This window comes from Chiloscyllium punctatum, chromosome 7, assembly GCF_047496795.1.
Source record: "Chiloscyllium punctatum isolate Juve2018m chromosome 7, sChiPun1.3, whole genome shotgun sequence".
NCBI lineage: Eukaryota > Metazoa > Chordata > Chondrichthyes > Orectolobiformes > Hemiscylliidae > Chiloscyllium > Chiloscyllium punctatum.
Window position 1 is genome coordinate 81,387,034 of NC_092745.1, and position 19,422 is coordinate 81,406,455.

Genomic DNA, 19,422 nt, shown 5'->3' on the forward strand with positions numbered 1-19,422 from the left:
CATTCAGGTTGAACACTCCTGAATATTGCACTTCCTGGGGTTAAGCACCCAGGATACTGAAGCTCACTGTACAGTAAATATACTGGAAAAAAAAAGAGACAGTAACCCTATGCTTCATCATGATTGAGGAATTTTAAATCTAAGTATTACAAATTTTTGGGATGCAAGAGTTTCTGGAAGTAACAGATGAAAGAGCAGCACCCCGAAAGCTAGTGCTTCCAAATAAATCTGTTAAACCATAACCTGGTGTTGTGCGATTTTTAACTTTGTCCACCCCAGTCCAATACCAGTTCCTTCAAATCAGAAATTAAAACAGATAGGGATAAAGAATTAAAATATAAGAGCAGCAAATTATTTACATACAATTCCCATCATGAGTTCTGGCTAGCCACTTTCCAGTAGGACAGTCAACCATACGGATAATTTCCACTACTTCACCCGGTTTCACAGTGAGGTCCAGTTTTCCTCCCTTTAAAAGCTGCTGCACTTGAACTTTATATATAGGAACCTCCAGGCCTGTGAGCTAAACACAAACAAACAAGTAAAACAAAAATTGTCACTAATGATAATGATGAAAGGAGAAACAGAATTTCTCAAAGTTTGAGTCATTTCAGACCTGTCTTGTGTGGTGCAATTAAAAACTTTATAGCATTCCCTAACTAAGTGGTTTCTTGCAGTGTGTCTTGCTAGGTGATCGATAGTATTGCAATCAGGATAACCAATGCATCCAACCAATGAAATGCTAGCTGCATTAAAAATTAGAAATCTAAAATCAGAACACATTCCAGTGAAAAATGCCAAGGTAACATTGAGTGTACCTTGAAGGTTCAAGATGTTACCCAGTGTGGTGATGATCACAAAGAAATACTTCGAATTGCAAAATTAGTCAGATGGCACATGAAAACAAAACAGTTTCAATTTTGCAAGTTTAGGGCACTGAGGTCATCGATTCCATTATGCTGTATCTACAATAGCTCTTTCCTGGACAATATAGAATTATTTCAATTGTAATCTCCAAATCTTGTCCTTCCAGACTTTCAAATTTACATCCAATTTTCCCTCAAAAGAACCAACATGTTTCAGAGGATCCTTTATTAACGTAATGCTTTGTCTTGCTGTTGAGGTTTCACTCAAAAGAAATAAAAACAGTAAGATTGAACAACTCTGAAAGATGCACCCTAACCTGGCTATTGTGTATTTCCAATATTTCTACTTCTACACTTTATATTTGCTCAGTATCAGTTTTGAACAAAGGTAGCAAAAAAAGACTGAAAAAACTTCAAGGAGAACAAAATCCACAGCTTTTCATAACATAGGCACAGCAGAAGAGAAAGGATGATGGTGAAAATCAATTGTGTCTAAGATTGTGAAACCATCTGGGATAAATTTATTACATTGATTATTGCAATACAGCACAATGTGTACAAGAAGCTAAGCTGCAACTTTGAACTGACTTTTCATTAGTTTAAAAGCTTTTGACTATACAAAGCACAAAATAGTTAGCTGTAACTTCACAATATGTTGTACATACATTGAATTTCCTCTGTAGTTCTTTTTCTCTTATTTCTTTCGTTTCACATTCCTTAACTTGGTCCTGATGTTTCCATTTCGTTTTTCTGATTTGCAATACATTTTTCTGCTCAACTTCCTGGTGTTGCAGCTCCTTTTTCTTATTGGTTTCTTCGTGTATACTGCTACAAGAGAAGGAAGATACAAATGCTGTATCAAAGGACAGAATTCTTCCTTTAAGAAATAAGCCTTACATGTTCATACCTTTATATTAAAAAATCTAAACATGACTTAACATTACTAGATTGTGTAATAAGATGATGCACAATCCAAAGACGTTTGATCTCTGCCAACTCGCCTGATCTCAAACAGGCAAGAAATGATACTGAATGAAATGTATATCCAGCAAAGGCTAAAATGTCAAGTCTTAATGATATTCAGTGACCTCATTAAACAGTAAAGCACACAAGGGACTTAGGCAAGAATAGTCTGACAACACAATTTCTAATATATAAATGAATAATGGTTACTTTGGTGAGAGAAGTATTTGTGACTATGAGTATTTTGACCAGTAACTTATGTTGTTTTCCTTTCTTTGTCCTAGCAGTTAAATGGAAGAGGTTTCAAGAAAGATTTCAAGATAGAGAAGCTAAATTGAAACTAAATTTTCTTCATTGACGTCTATTTCAAATACACATTATAAAAGAGTAGAAAGATGCTAACACTGTTGTTTAAAACGGGTGTCTGCCCAAACAAATATATTAACAGGGATCATTAATGTTACAAACACAAGGTTTAGACTATGCCTATGTTTTGGGACTTTAATATAATTTAGAGTAAAATGGAGAAATGAGAGTGCTTTATAGCCAGTTTTGAATTCTGTGCAACAACGTTATTGGGATAGGTGATTGTTAAAGGATGGCCCAGGTTGTTTTACTGGCAAGGTGATGTAAGATAGACACATCTGCAGAAAACGATAAGAACATCTGTGATGACTACGGATAGATTAGTAGAGTCAGAGTCTCATAGGGAGGTGTTCCGATTGGGGTTTTACAAATTGTTATACTTTAATTTTTTTTTAAATTCCAAGAAAGAAGAGAGTTGGGGACAGATTTGGCAGAATAGGTAATTAGCACTTCTGCCTGATTACAAGGCCTAAGTTATCAGTGATGTCATGGGGATGGCTTTAGAAAGGAAAATTCAAAAGAAAAGCCAATTAGTTATTAGATTGCAGATTTCTTATGATAACTCGAAACCACACAGATAGCCTAGTGCGCAAGAAGAGAGAGTGAAAGCAGTGGGATGCAGGCAGTCAAAGCTGGTAATGAAACAGTGAAAATTATTCAAATATTCAACTCTGTTTTGAATAAAGAACACAGCTTCCACTAGTTTCTGATGAAGACAATTTCACATACAACAACTCTATAAAATAATTTTATTCATCTGTTTTAAAAGGCAGACCTCTTCTTCAACAAAGTGCCTTAACAATTGTCTCTTCCACAGAAAGGAGCAACATCTGGATATCCATCTTATTCAGGGTGCTCAAAATTTTATGCTTCAATAAGATCACATCTCATTCTTCTAAATTCCAATTATTTGACTCTTCTTCATAGGAGAGAATGAGTTAAGTGAAAATTCTCTGAACTACGTTGAAGGCAATTATAGATTTTTAAATCAGGAGACCAAAAAATGTGTACTCCAGAAAAGGCACTGTACAACTAAAGATTCTCTAGTTTTATTTTCCATTCCCTTTGTGATAACTGGCAACATTTCATTTGCCTTCCTAATCTTTCTGTCTTTATATCAACTCTTTGCTGGTTTTCAAAGTCTGCACAATCCTCTCATCTATCACTAATCTTTGGAGATTTATGTAATATTTCTTTCAAGTTTAATACTATCCTTAGCTTCCTTATTTATCCACAGATGGCATATCTTCTCAAAAGGCACAAAACAGAAATTGCTGGAAAAGCTCAGCAGGTTTGGCAGCATCTGTGGAGAGAAATCAGAGTTAATATTTTGGCCAGGGTGACCCTTTCTCAGGAGGGGTCTGAGGAAGGGTCACCGGATCCAAAACTTTCTCCACCTACAGCGTGTGTTTTGGATCCGGAGATCCTTCCTCAGACCCCTCCTGAGAAAGGGTCACCTTGGCCAAAATATTAACTCGGATTTCTCTCCACAGATGCTGCTAAACTGCTGAGCTTTTCCAGCAATTTCTGCTTTTATTTCTGATTTACAGTATTCACAGTTCTTTTGGATTTTATTCTTCTCAAAAGGTGCTTCTTTCTCACTGGGATAAATCTTTGCTGAGTGTTATTAAATGTGTCCTTAAAATGCAACCCCTGCAACTCTGTTGACCTTTCTTTCCAGTTCACTGTAACCAGCATTGCCTTCATTCCCTCATTGTAACATGTCACGCACCCACACTTCTCCCTTTCAAACTCATATTAAAAGTTCTAATATGTTGTTATCACTGTCACCAAAAAGCTCTTCTGTCATGAGGTCATTTATTGCTCCTGTTTCATTGCATGTTACCAGATTCAGGAGAGCCTGCTGCCTGGCTCAATCTAACAAATGGTCAAGAAAACACTAAAAAAGGACATTCCTTGGCTCGCTTTGTGCTCAAGTTCCTTTAGACATCACACGTCAGAACACACAGCAAACTGAAAAGGAGCTGATGAAAAATGGATGTTGGATATCAGTGGTCACAGTCACAAGAGGATTTTCACCAAAATCAGAAAAGTAGATTTTTCCATAACAGAGAAAGCAAGGAGAAGAAAAAAAGCAATAGCATCTGCATCATAAACTTTAACATCAGATGAGACAGATATGCCAATTTGGCATGAGAGATTTTGCTAGTTGTGTATGGATGCGTGAAATTCCACACACATCTCTCATAGGAGAATGTTACTAATGCAAGGTGAACACTGTCCAAGAGCAAATTAGGTGTAGAGTACCAATAGGATGGCGGACATATGGTTTCACTCCAAAATGCATGCCAGGAGGGGAAAAGGTACTGGTCTCTCTCTGTTGCTGCCAAAAGAAGAAAATGGGAGATAATACATCATGTGCAAAGATTCATTGAAACAGAATCAAATTTGAGGGGAGATTAATAAAGATGAACAGTTGATGCCTCAGCAAATGATCCAAGGATGGCTGATAGGATACAGGAAATAGAGTCAACCAGAAATGATGTTTCATGAGAAGACAGTGTTCTGACTGGATGTAGAATTACTGGACCAAAAAGATGCACAGAAATCTTTTCCAAAAGATACATGAAGGAATGGAGAAGTGGAATCTCAAAGCCAGGATAGTTGGGTAGACACTGAAGAAATAGTGCCTACATATAATATGTGCCAGAAGTACAAGAGTACACAGCAGAAAGAAGAAACGACCGCTACTAGAGTACAGGGAGTAGGTATTTAAGGTTACTCCTTAAAGCATTGTTTGCTTTAATATCATTATGTTATTAAGATCAGAAATCTCATTAATCCTGTGATGCTCAATGTTGTTGCCCAAAACATTGATTCTCCTGCTTCTCCAATGCTGCCTGACCTGCTGTGCTTTCCCAGCAACACACTCTCGAGAACAATGCTCTTTGTTGTTTACAGTCCTCTAGTACTTCACCTGACCAGAGTAGCACAATTGTGGCATTATCTCTCCCTCTCTGACTAGAGACCACTGCCACTTTCTGATTTGTGATCTCTCCTTGTCCACTGCCCAAGGCACCTACCACTCACCAGACCCAGACTACTTAGCAGAGCTGCCTGCTAGAATCCCTGAGAAGTCACGCGGGGCACTACTACCAACATGACCTGACCAGACAATGGAGACAGACAAGCTCAGCAGCTCTCATATCTCCTCACTGAAGTAGTGGTCAGAATGGATGAGTCTTTGGGGTACAATATGGACCACAACCAATGGAACAATGCTGGAGAGCTGCCAAACTCCATGTGGACCGTAGAAGCCAAAGCCATAGCCCAGACAACAACCTGCAGCTCTCCATGCCTCCCCACTGGCTGTGAGCCACAATTCAATGCTGGAAATCTGCAGCACTGGCCAGCTCCACCTAAAGAGAGGCAGCAGATGTCCATGACTAACACACTGCTAGTCAGTAGGACAGGGAGGAAGGCCAAAGACCAGCAGACAGCCAGGAAACTAGATTAACTCCGGATATCTGGCCGGCATGGACAAGTTGGACCAAAGGGTTTGTTTCCATGCTGTACTCTATGATTCTAAGCAATGGCCTGAGTGAACCCTGAAGACGGAGGTAGAAGATAAAGGGAATACTACAGAGCCCTGAAAAGATGGCACCAGGCAGCCATGACATAGCCTGGAACAAGCAATAATCTCAATTGGTGGTCCAGAGCCCAGTGAATAAATGTGACCCCCTTGTAAAGACCCCAGGCAGCAGTCTCCTAGCTGCATTCTACAGTCAGTGCTGTCAGTTGAATCTTACTAAATCTAAAAATATTTTAGAAATGGTTTTTGTTTTAATGGTTATTCCAAATGTAGGAATTCCACATAGAAGTTCCAAATTTCAATTTACAGGGTAGAGGTGTAATTTCTTTTTGCTAAGGAAGGTGCTACTGACACTAATTCCAATTTTAATGTTGATTCCTATTGGAAGGAATGCTTCACAAAGTCTTTTCTCTTAAATACATGATTTCCAGGAAAGGAACTCTGACCTTAACTGAAGGTCACCCTGTACCATTCAGACTTTGGCACAATATAGGAGCAGATTTATTCACAGTCAAGTATGACATACCATAGTTGCAGATTACAACTAATAAGGTTTCAGGTTATCCAAACAGTGAAGGGTTTGAAAACTTCCATGATTACTTCAGCTGAGATCTCACATGGAAACACCACCTGCTACAAGTTTCCCTCGACACCACTCACCATCCTGACTTGGAAATATGTCACTGTTCCTTTATTGTCACTGGGTCAAAGTGCAGGAATTCCCTCCCTAATGGCATTATGGGTCAACTTGCAGCCCATGGATTGCAGTGGTTCAAGAAGACAGCTCACCAACATCTTCTCAAGGATAACTATAGATGAGCAATAAATGGCATTCCCACAAGTAAATAAAAACCTATGAGTTCTGTTCACCAAGCAAGGGATTCCTGAAAAAGTAACATGAAATAATGGGACACTACTCACCTCCAGAACGTTAAGAAATTTGCTGAACAGTGTGTGCTTTCAACATCATCATCAGTTCGTCAACACATTACCCAAAGGAACTCAAGATTTATAGAAAGATATGTTGCTGAAAGGTCAAATTGTATATGCACAGGATCAAGTTGTGAAAAACTGGGACCCAGCAAAAGTTGTTGTTATCCCAGATTCTAAAGTTGTACATTATTGAGATCTAAACTGGTAAGCAAAAGAGAAGGAACAGCTGCCATATTCACCATGCACTAGAGTTGAAAAAGTTGAAACGATCAGCAAGAATTAACATCAACAACAACATCACTAGCAACTGGATCTACGTCAGCATAGATGTTCAAAAGTTACAGGAGCAGAATTAGGCCATTTGTCCATTGGGTCTGCTATGCCATTCGATCATGGCTGATATGCTACTCACCACTTTCTCGCCTTCGCTCTTTAAACTCATTACCAATTAAAAATTTGTCTAGCTCCTCCTCAAATTTACTCTGTCCAGTATCCATCACACTTTGTGAATTCCACAGATTCATAACCCTTTGAGAGAAGTAGTTTCTCCTCAACGGTTTTAAATTTGCTACCCCTTATCCCAAGACTCCAAAGTTTATTTTATCAATACCTTTTATCATCTTGAATACCTCAATTTGATCTCCCCTCATTCTTCTAAATTCCAGAGAGTATAGGAGTAAACTGTTCAATTGCTCTTTGTACGACAAACCCCTCATCTCTGGGATCAATCGAGTAAACCTCCTCTGAACTGCCTCCAATGCCACTATATCTTTCCTCAAATAAGGGGACCAAAACAGTGCACAATATGGTCTCACCAATGCCTTGTATAGTTGCAACAATACTTCCTTACCTTTATATTCTAATCCTTTATCTACAAAATCCAACATTCCATTCCCTTTCTTTATTATCTGCTGTACCTGCATGCCAGTTTTCTGGACACTCAGATCCCTATGTAGCATAGCATCCCAAAGTCTCTCCCCATTCTGATAACAGGTTGCCTTCCCATTTTTCTGACTAAAATGCATGACTTCACACTTACCCAGATTAAACTCCATCTGCCACTCTCTTAGCCTATCCATATTCATTTGAAGATTCTTATTTTCTCATTGCAATTTACCGTCCCGTGCAGTTGTGGCATCCACAAATTTGGCTATAGAGCCTTCTATTCCTATATCTAAGTCGTTAATGGAATTGAATCAGTCTTAATTTTTTTCTAAAGGTTTTGGATCTCTAAATTACTGTTCCTTTAACTGAAATATTTAAATTGTTCATAGAATACAATTTTAACTTTTCTCTTTCACCAGTTCCTACTTCTCTCAAAAACTGGAATTTTTTGTACATAGACAGAAAAGGTAGGATACCTTAAACTCAATGAGAGTGATTTCACAGTTTAGATCAGAGTGGTGTTGGAAAAGCACAACAGTTCAGGCAACATCCGAGGAGCAGGAAAATCGATGTTTCGGGCAAAAGCCCTTCATCAGAAATAGAGGCAGGAAGCCTCCAGGGTGGAGAGATAAACGGGGGGTGTGGGGGCTGGGGAGAAGGTAGCATAGAGTACAATGTGTGAATGGGGGTGGGGATGGAGGGGATAGATCAGAGGGGAGGGTGGAGCAGATAGGTGGGAAGGGAGAGTGGCAGGTAGGTCAGGTCATGAGTACAGTGCTGAGCTGGAAGGTTGGAACGAAGGTAAGGTAGGGGGAGGGGAAATGAGGAAACTGGTGAAGTTCACATTGATGCCCTGGGGTTGAAGTGTACCGAGGCAGAAGAGGAGGCATTCTTCCTCCAGGTGTTGGGTGGTGAAGGAGTGGCGGTGGAGGAGATCCAGGACCTGCATGTCCTTGGCAGAGGGGGAGGGGGGAGTTGAAATGTTGGGCTATGGGGCATTGGGGTTGATTGGTGCGAGTGTCCCGGAGATGTTCTCTGAAGTGCTCTGCGAGGAGGCGTCCAGTCTCCTCAATGTAGAGGAGACTGCATCGGGAGCAACAAATACAATAAATGACATTGGTGGATGTGCAGGTGAAGTGATTTCATATCTGAATCCTCAGCTGCTGACTACTTCTATATAATTTATAGCAAAATTTCTAGGCTATAATCAGAGTAGGAATCCTACTTTTTTTTCCCCTCTTTTTTCAGTCCTTACAACCAAATATAATTCCTCTAGTTCAGATTAGTTAACATCTACAGACTGTGACGAGAATCTTTTTTGATCTACATGGCTTAATGACCTGTTTCTGAATGCAAAAACATTGAAAGACAAACACTAGGAAGGACAGGGATGATCATAATTGAATTATACAAATGACACAGAATGGAATGTTGTAGTACAACTGCACTGTATGTGTGGCTACGTAAAAGCAAAAATAAAAGAATATCTTTTCAATCAGTGTGGTGAAATCAAATTTAACAAAATATCTTTTAACTTCTGTCTGTATTTTGAAAAGAATCTTAAAGTCTTGGTGGCTAAGGTGTCTTGCATCAATTGTTCAACATACTGGACAATTTATCCTACTTTCTGCATCCACCACGCTTAAGGAGTTTGAATAATCATTACTGTACTCTTTATCCACTTTACCTTACAGTGCTTAAAATTTTATATTCATCTGTGTATGATATCGATGACGAAGAGATGCCATTCTTCTTAGATACTGTCAAAAGAAATGTGATATGAATACTAAGTTGAGATTCCTCGTTGGCTAGTTAACATGCTTCCTTAAAGCAACAACAAAACATGACAGAAGAATGTTGATCAACAAGTTTTTTGAAACATACTATCAGAAATAGCAAAACTAGGGAAACATTACTTATCTCGTATCTAACTTGCATTTCAGGCAGTTTAATATCTATGTAGTTTTACTGGGTCTTGTCAAGTGTAATAAACATTTGAGAACACCATTTTACAAGAACAACTTACCTTTAATATAAATAAAGGCGGTTGTAGGAATGTCATTATGTGAAAACTGATATTGAACTACAAAGGAAGGGTTAGGTCAAATGACCAAAAACTTGGTCACAGTACTTTAAAGAGTGATCTAAAAAGGAGGGAAGGAGTTACAAAAGGTTAGAACCCTGGCAACTGAAGACAAGACCGCAAATCATGTAGCCCTTGAAACTGAGGATGCCAGAATTAAAGTAGTGGAGCTGATTATAAAAATTAGGTGGTGTCAAGGCCATGAACGGGTTTATGAACAAGGATAAGAATTATAATAAAGAAGACCTTCTTAAACCAAGAACCAACGTAGGTCAGAAAAAGACAGGGGTTGTGGATACAAGATTGATCACAGTTCTGGGTGACTTCATATCTATGGAGTGTGGAAGAGTGTCCAGAAATTGTTACATTAGCCAACTGGGAAGTAATAAAGGCATGGAGAAGGACTTCAACAGCAAATGAGCTGAGCCAGTGTTGGAGTCAGGAGGTTATAATGATGCATTATAAATGCTATTGGAAGCTCGTCTCATCGTCAAATATGATATCAGGATTGAGAACCTTCTGGTTCAGTCTCAGACAGTTGCCAGGCAGCACTGTGGAGTCAGTGCCTAGAGAAAGGAGTTTGTTAAGTGCTGCGATGGTATATTTTTTAGTCATTACTCAGATGTACGTGTCACTGGCTGGGCCAGGATATATTCCCCATCCTTAGCTATCCTTCAGAAGATGGTGGTGAGCCACCTTCTTGAAACACCGATGTCCACTTGCCTTAAGTAGACCCACAATACAGTTAGGGAGGGAATTCCAGGATTTTCACCAAGTGAGACTGAAGGAACAGTGATATATTTCTAAGTCAGTGGTGGTTTGGAAGAAACTTACAGGCAGTGGTGTTCTCATATAGCTGCTGCCCTTGTCCTTCCAAATGGTAGTCATCATGATTTGGAAGATGCTGTCTAAGGAGCCTTGGTGAATTTCTGCAAATGTATCTTGTATTTGGTACACACTGCTGCTATTAAGCGCCAGTCATGAAGAGACCACATCCATAAACAATCTATTAATATCAAACTTCTCAAAATGTCGTTGGAGATCTACACAGCCAGGCAAGTGGGGATTATTTCATCATTCTCCTCACTTATGTCTTGTCAGACTTTGGGGAGCCTGAATTACGCAATGCAAAAAAGTTTTTGCCTCTAATCTACACTTGTAGCCACAATTTTTATACAAGATGTGAAGATGCTGGTGTTGGACTGGGGTGGACAAAGTTAAAAAATCACAACACCAGGTTATAGTCCAACAGGTTTATATGTAAATACAAGCTTTCAAAGTGCTGCTCCTTCGTTAGGTAGCTAGTGGAGCAGGATCATTGGACACAGAATTTATATCTTTTGTTATAAATTCTGTGTCCTATGAGTCTGCTCCACTAACGAGAATTTACAAATAAACCTTTTGGACTATAACCTGGTGTTGTGCAATTTTTATGTAGTTAGTCTAGTTCAGTTTCTGGTCATTTGTGTGCACCTTTAAGGAAACACGCCTTAAACTGCTGTCAATTGTTATCTCCGTCAACAGGATATGATACATTAGTCCCATGACTTGGGAGCAGTCTGAAATAGCATTGATAGACAAAAAAAAAGTACTCTATTTAACTTTCAATAATCTAACTTCTTACAAATTTATCAAATAAAAGGACCCACATTACTGATTAATCAATCCTTACATGTGATTGGCCTGTTTACATGGAGCAGAAGAATGTAACAGTGGGGACCAAAGACAATTGCTTTGGCTCCCAAAGTTCAACAGGAGGAAATTTCTGTTTATCCAGCATGGGATGTTGGAAAAGCAGCTTGATAACCGAGAAACAATGGAGGGGTCAAGCAGAAAGGTGGAGTAGAGTTTGGTGTTATCGATCATAATAGATTTTCGAAGACTGGATTGTGAACTGGATTAATACAAATGCAAAGCAAAATGAGAAATTAAAAAATGGAAAGACTCAGCAGGTCAGGCTGCATGTGGGCAGAAACAGAAGTCAATAATTTTCAACTCCACCCTTCCTTATGACTAGAAGATCTTATTGATGAGCAACGTTTAACAATGCAATAAAAAAGGGGAAACAAAACCAACTAGTGGACTTTTCTACTTCCTCATATACTGTAAGCAATGGTCAGAAGGTTGGGAAAATATGAGAAAAATGAAAATAATCAGAATCATGATGTTGAGAAAGGGTTTCGCAATTTTAAATAGCAACTTCAGAATCTCACTACTTCCATACATTTGCATCTCATAATTGCCCAGCTTATTTACACATCATTTCCAATTCTCTTCTCCTTCCCTGAGAAATTAGGCGGTACAAGTTCCTGACATGCAAGTGAGAGCAAGTACCTGCAGCTGGCCATTAAACTTTGGCACAATGTGTCTGTGTATTCCATTTTCGCCATCCTACTCAATGCAGCATCCAAGTTAGCATTAGATAATCAGTAGCTTCGCCATGTCAGTGCGTCTGTCACTCAACCAATTCACATGTCATTTTAGTTCCTCACCACTTGAGTTCAGGAAAACATAGGATATATGTTTCCGCCAGCCGGCTTTGCATGAATATACACGGACATACATGCATCTTCATAAGATGACTCTTCCGGCTCCCAGCTTACTTTCAGAGTGTCAACTCACTTTGCACTTAGTTGGGAGGCTGTCAGCCTCTATCTACTTCACATTGGTTCCTACACTTACTGACTTCCAGATTACCAGCCTCTGTGTGGCTTGCATTGCTTTTAAGATTCTGGATTAGTGGTGCTGGAAGAGCACAGCAGTTCAGGCAGCATCCAAGGAGTCAAGGATTTGAGTGCAATGTTCCAGGCTGCTAGCTGGCGTCTCACATTGTTTTCTCAGAGCAAAAGAAGAGTAAGGCAGCTTGTAATGGTTAGAAGCACTGAACAGTCAACGGGGTGGACACATCACAGAATCGCGTTATGTTAGCATCACCCCTGCAACATGTGCCAACAGTTTACAAGGCAAACACTGTGCATGTACTTCATGTTAACTGCAATGTATGGAGGGAAAAGGGCCGGGTGCTGAATTTCACTGGACAAAACCACCCATAGATTCTGTTTTTATTTATAGCCTTCCCCTACTGTCTTCCAAGTTCACCCTGTCACTTTTGAAATAAGTGTTTAAATCAAATATTCTCTGACATCCTCAACCAACCTTCTACTCCTTATTGAGAGATATGGGTAAGAAGGGAGCAGAAAATACATTGAATGGTATTTTGAAAGCAAACATATTTTCAAAATGAACCAGAACAAATAAAGATAGGTAGTCTTCCCTTCATCTTGTATCAAGTGTTGCCAGTATAATCTAAAACCAACCATAAATAATTAAAAACAATTACAAGTGGATTACTGTTTGGCTTCTTACTGGAGCTCTCTTCGAATAAAAAAAAAGTTTGAAGAGAGAAAAAGATATTATGTTAAAGTTTTTGACACTAACTCTCAAGCAAGTTTTGTGAATAAAAGGAATGCATTTTAATTCCAAAATCATTGAGTATTTTTGCTACATTACAAAATGAAGAAATGTATTCATCAGAAAGTTTAAATAATGTACAACTGAACACCTGTACTCAGAGTCACAGATGTACAGCACAGAAACAGACCCTTCGGTCCAACTCGTCCATGCCGACCAGATATCCCAACCCAATCTAGTCCCACCTGCCAGCACCCGGCTCATATCCCTCCAAACCCTTCCGATTTATATACCCATCCAAATGCCCTTTAAAATGTTGCAATTGTACTAGCCTCCACCACTTCCTCTGGCAGCTCATTCCATACACGTACCACTCTCTGCATGAAAAAGTTGCCCCTTTGGTCTCTTTTATATCTTTTCCCCTCTCACTCCAAACCTATGCCTCCTGGTTCTGGACTTCCCCATCCCAGGGAAAAGACTTTGTCTATTTATGCTATCCATGCCACTCATGATTTGATAAACCTTTATCAGGTCACCCCTCAGCCTCCAACGCTTCAGGGAAAATAGCACCAGCCTATTCAACCTCTCCCTATAGCTCAAAGCCTCCAACCCTGGCAACATCTTTGTTAATCTTTTCTGAACCCTTTCAAGTTTCACAACATCCCTCTGATAGGAAGGAGGCCAGAAATGCATGTAAAATTCTAACAGTGACCTAATCAATGTCCTGTACAGCCAGAATATGACCTCCCAACACCTGTACTCAATACTCTGACCAATAAAGGAAAATATACCAAAACACTTTCTTCATTATCCTATCTACCTAAGATTCTACTTTCAAGGAACTATGAACCTGCAATCAAAAGGTCTCTTTATTCAGGAACACTCCCTCAGACCTTACCATTAAGTGTATAAGTCCTGCTAAGATTTGCTTTCTCAAAATGCTTAAATCAGTACAATCCAAAATCAACTCAGTTCAGCAGAATGTCAAGATTGAGCACAGGATTCTGGGAGCAGCTGAAGTTGACACGTAAAATCATTCATGGAGGTATTTAAGACATCAAAGACAACTAACTGTGCAGCATTTCGAACACAGAATGGTAGCTTGTTAGTTTAAAAAAGTGACCCTATTACAACAAAACAGAAAACTCAATTAAATAAAAATTACAGCTGAAAAATACTTTCAATAAGTTAAAATGATCAGTGGGAACCCAGTGTCCTGATGGTATGGCAGCATAATGTAGCAACTGTGTGTCTGACAGTGCGTTAAACACTGAAAAGGCCAATATAGAATAATGAAAAATGTGTTGCTGGAAAAGTGCAGCAGGTCAGGCAGCTTCCTGAAGAAGGGCTTATGCACGAAACATCGATTCTCCTGCTCCTTGGATGCTGCCTGACCTGCTGCGCTTTTCCAGCAACACATTTTTCAGCTCTGACTTCCAGCATCTGCAGTCCTCACTTTCTCCCAATATAGCATACTGTCTAGTAAATACGATCTGTTCTTCTATAACTCCACAACCATCTGATAAAGGATCAGTGCTCTGAAAGCTAGTGCCTTCCAAATAAACCTGTTGGACTATAACCTGGTGTTGCGTGATTTTTAACTTCATACACTCTAGACCAACAACAGCACCTCCAAATCATTCTTCAATAACATGATAGTCACGCTGTTGTACAAACCCGCATTATAGAAAATTCACACTTTATAAACAATGTTTAAAGTGATGGCAATGTAATCGCACTACAGCCAACATGTTTTAAAAGTTTGCACTGTAGAAACAGCATGCCCAATTTGTCAATTGCATTACAGCAAATCTGTGTGGATAAAACACGCATTATAACAAAATGACCTGTAGATTCTTATAACATATTTTCAGCAACATGTAATGTTATGGATAGGGATTGAAACTTGATATAATTAAAACTTCCTAGTTTCTGTGAAAATCTAACATTCTAAATTTTTACAGAGATAGACAGGTCTTACATTTAGTTGGACTACAACTGGCCATTTTGATCTTCTGTAATGCGCCAAAGTATACGTTGAACGGTCTGGGTGGTTTCACTGGAGGAGGTCCCAATACTTCAATAGATGGCAACTCCCTACGTCGCAGGAACGTTTGTTGGTAATCTTTCTCATGAGCGTTTCCTACCCCCTGATCCATTGGCAGCTTTGGTTCTCGATGGTTATTTGAATCCAATGGGAGCCTTGAAGACATCTCTGATTCTACAGTGTTGTCATCTAGTTTCAACCCTTTCTGATTAACTTGTGGGCAAGGAAGATACATTTTTGGTGGAAGAATTGGAACAATAATTCTACAGTTATCAATTGATTGAGAAGTGTCATTACTTTGGATGAGCATAGACTGGGCCATGTCTTTCCTTGCACCAGACACCTGTATCTCTGGATCCATACTTCGATCTCCCTTTCTATTTTGTGAAACAGAAATGGTCCTGGAAAGTGGATCAGCACGACATATTGCCTTAGGAGAAAAATAAGAAATTGCTCCTGAATTTAACAGTGAAGGAGGAAGTGTATCACATTTTATCTTTTCAATTGGTGCACTATTGCAAAGTAAAGAATTCTCCCAAATGTTTAATTTTTCTTTAAATGAGATTGTATTCAGTTGGTCATTTACTACATTATCTTTTGAAAGTCTGGATTCTGAGGTTTGATTTTCAGATTTTTGAAGATTGTTCGAACTAATCCTCAATGATGCCCCTTTACAGCTAGTAAGATCGTCTGGTTTTCTTCCACTTCTATCTGGATCACTGGGGTCTGTCCAGTCAGGCAATTTCAAAAGTACAGGCTTTGGAACTACTGTCGGTTTTACAAGAGGAACAGGTGGAGGAGGAGATTGTGCACTAGTTTGTTGAACAGCAGCATTGTGAACAGGAACTGTCTCAAAAATGTTAATGTTGGTTACATTCAGCGCTGTTTTCGGACAAGCCACTCCAAGTGCCTCAGAAGTCTGTAAAGGTTGTTTACCACTGGACTTGATCCTTATTATGTCAGACTTTTGAAATTTTGCCCGAAGTGTTTTAAAATCAATGTTTTCTTCCTGCAAAATAAAAAGAGCAGAATAATGGTTACCCATTGCAGCTGGAATTGAGCTTTCCAATTTTAAATGACACTTGTTTGTTAAAGTAAAAATATTTCAATGAGGTCAGACATCAACACCACAGAACCTCACGTCTGAAAGCAACTATGTTTTTATAGACCAAGTTTGTGAAACTTTGTGGAATTTCAATTAAAATGCCACCTGAGGCACTACACCATTCCAGGCTACACAGAAAAGCCAACCACCAGTTTTACATTGTTCAGTAATCTGCTACCACTTTCTCGACTTGCATGTAAAAATATTGGGATACTAAAAGGTATGTTGCTGCACGGAACAATACTAGAGTACAAGTTAATGCCTTCAAGGAAAAGGGGAAAAAAAAGCTATGGCACAGTGCCCAAAGGAATAAATTTATCTTTCCATGCCAAAGTTCAATGTTAAATCACGTAAAACTCCCTCATTTCTGCCATTTGTGAAACAGTCAAATTGTATCACAGCTGGGTCTCAGCTCCCTGGTCTGTACCTGGATCCTTGACTTCCTGACCCATAGGCTGCAGTCGGAAAAAATAGGTTATAACGCCTCCCCAATACAGATGCCCTGGAAGACTACATACTCAGCCTTCTAAAGTACACACTTAGGACTGTGGAGTAAGTGAGGACTGAAGAAGCTGGAGATCACAGTCAAAGAGCGTGATGCTAGAAAAGCACAGCCAGTCAGGCAGCATCCAAGGAGAAGAGACGACGTTGCGAGCATCAGCTCTTCCTCAGGAATGAGGGGTGGAGAATTTCTTTGAAGTAGGCATCTGCAGTCCTCACTTTCTCCCAGTTGATTATAACCTTACTGCGAAGCTTTTCCAAGGATGCCTACCCTTGAAGTTCTCCACCCCCTCATTCCTGATGAAGAACTTATGCTTCTCAGATGCTGCCTGACTGGCTGTGTTTTTCCAGCACCGCACTCTTCGACACTTCCGACTGTGGCCAAATTCCACCCCAACTCCATTTATAAGTTTGCTCACAGTTGCCATACAACACAGACTACAGGAAAAAGATTGAGTGCTTGGCGGCCTGCAGTAAAGGCAATAATCTTTCCATCAATGTCATCAAAATGAGGGAGCTGGTCATTGACTTTGGAAAGTGGAGTGGAGAGTACGCGCCGGTCTGCATCAATGGTGCTGAGGTGAAGATGGTTGAGACCATCAAGTCCCTGGGAGTGAAGGTCACCAACAATCTCTCCTGGTCCACCCATGTTGATTTAATGTTCAAGAAAGCACAACAATGCCTCTACCTCCTCAGGAGGTTAAGGAAATTCAGCATGTCCAAAAGGACTCTTACCAATTTTTATTGATGCACCATAGAAAGCATCCTATATGGATTCATCACAGCATGGTATGGCAACTGCTCTTCCTAACACTGCAATAAACTACAGACAAATCAACATCACACAAATCAACTTTCCACCATTGACTCCACCTATACTTCCTGATGCCTCAAGAAAGCAACCAACACTATCAAAGACTTCTCCCCACTGATTATACGCTCTTCCACCCTGCAGTCAGGAACAAGATATAAAAGTTTAAATAAACATGCAGATTCAAGATCAGCTTCTTCTCCACTGTATCAGATTTTGAAACAGACCTCTCAACTATTAATGCTGATCTCTCTCCATCTTCTCTACAACTGTAAAATGATATTCTGCACTCTGTTCTGCTTCCTGATGGACTTTGTTTGGTACAATCTGTTTGTAGAGCACGCAAAACACCACTTGATCTACTGTTGTCATATGTACCTAGATAAAGTCAAGAAAAAGATCTTGTTTTGGGTGTCTTCAGCCATAACTCCTCTTTTTTTAATGAAGTTAGCCAAGACTTCCAAACTATTTGACCAGTGTACGATAAGCAAATTCTTCCAGTCTTAATCAGACAGCTTTTCACACATGAACAAGACTGACTAGAATGATCAGAAGTGGATTTTCCCTGTCCTAGCCTGAACATCCAAAGATCAAGTATAGTTCACTGACATCATATCAGCCAAGATCAACTAATTTAGCAAGAATCAAAGATTCAAAGCAAAACAATTTATGTTTAACGTGGCACGGAGTTGAATCATGCCATGGACGTAATTACAACAAAATTAAGCCAATGAGTTCTAATAATTTCCACATTCTTCAATCACATTTAACAGTAATAGCTGTCCACTTCACTTCTGCTGTAGGATCAGAGTAATCATTTCAGAAGGTGGTAGATGTAAAATATATGTGATTAAAAACAGTAAGAGGGGGAATCCATGATGACGGTGTTCTGTTAGGATCGCATTTGTTGGGCTCCACACTACAACATGGACACAACAGAGCTAGAATCCATCCCAGATACTTTACTGTGGGTAAAAACACAGTAAAGGAGCTAGAAACATGAAAAATATTGACTTACCTTTGGCATTCTCCAGCTGCAAGGACAAAAAGGAGGAGGAAGCTCACCCAGGGCCGGGGCCATGGCCCTGCCCTCTGAAGCAACAGGCTTGCTTACTCCCCATACCCTGGTTGAGGAGCTGGCCAGATCCCACAGAGGTGCTGGGGAGGCAGATCCAGGGTAAGAAAAAATGAAGAGAAGCTGGTTCCTGTATCTGCTATGCTGCAAGACCTGGGAAAAAAGGACCAATGAACTCTTACACCAGGCTGCAGTCATAGAAGAAGAGACTGACTCCTCCAAAAGCCAGATTGAAGCCCTGGAAACACAGCTCCATGGTCTACTGGATCTGGTAGATGATCCCGAAAACAGCAGCAGAAGAAAGAACCTGCGCGTAGTTGGCATACTAGAGGGGACAGAAGGTGAGCGACCGGTGGAGTTCTTCAAGAAGTGATTCCCAGAATTCCTTGGTTTGGAGGTTGAGAAGGGAAGGATAACAATTGAGAGCCCAACTGATCACGGCATGAAAGCCAGGTGCAGATCAGCACCCACGTCCTGTCCTGGTAAGGTTACATTATAAAGACAAGCAAAGGATAATGGAAGCCTTTAGAGCCCAGGGGAAGGACCCAAGGGTGTTGGTATGTGGCAGCTCCAAAGTCGTGTTTTTCAAGACTTCTCAGCAGCAGTGGTCTGGAAAGCAAAGTCCTATGACGGCGTCAAGAGGAGATTGAGAGAGCTTGGGATCCAGTATTCTCTAACATATTAGGCGGTGCTTCGGATCAATCATAGTGGATCCATACATTTGTTTGACTCACCAGAGAAAGCAAAGAACTTTGTGGACACATTGACTTAAGTCAAATGGCTGAATAGGTGAAAAGGGCTGAGCTGTTTGGGTTTATTCTTC

General features: G+C 39.9%; 1 protein-coding gene across 3 annotated transcripts in view; it reads right to left on the reverse strand.

The window, feature by feature from the left end:
- Positions 1–19,422, reverse strand: part of LOC140479869 (uncharacterized) — an 88,547-nt gene that overhangs the window by 49,699 nt on the left and 19,426 nt on the right. For all 3 annotated transcript variants that reach the window (XM_072574198.1, XM_072574197.1, XM_072574196.1), the window contains exons 2-5: positions 15,042–16,116; positions 9,254–9,326; positions 1,532–1,694; positions 364–523 (exon numbers count right to left, since the gene is read on the reverse strand). In XM_072574198.1, the coding sequence (XP_072430299.1) occupies positions 364–523; positions 1,532–1,694; positions 9,254–9,326; positions 15,042–16,116 (1,471 nt within the window). The remainder of the gene's footprint in view (positions 1–363; positions 524–1,531; positions 1,695–9,253; positions 9,327–15,041; positions 16,117–19,422) is intronic.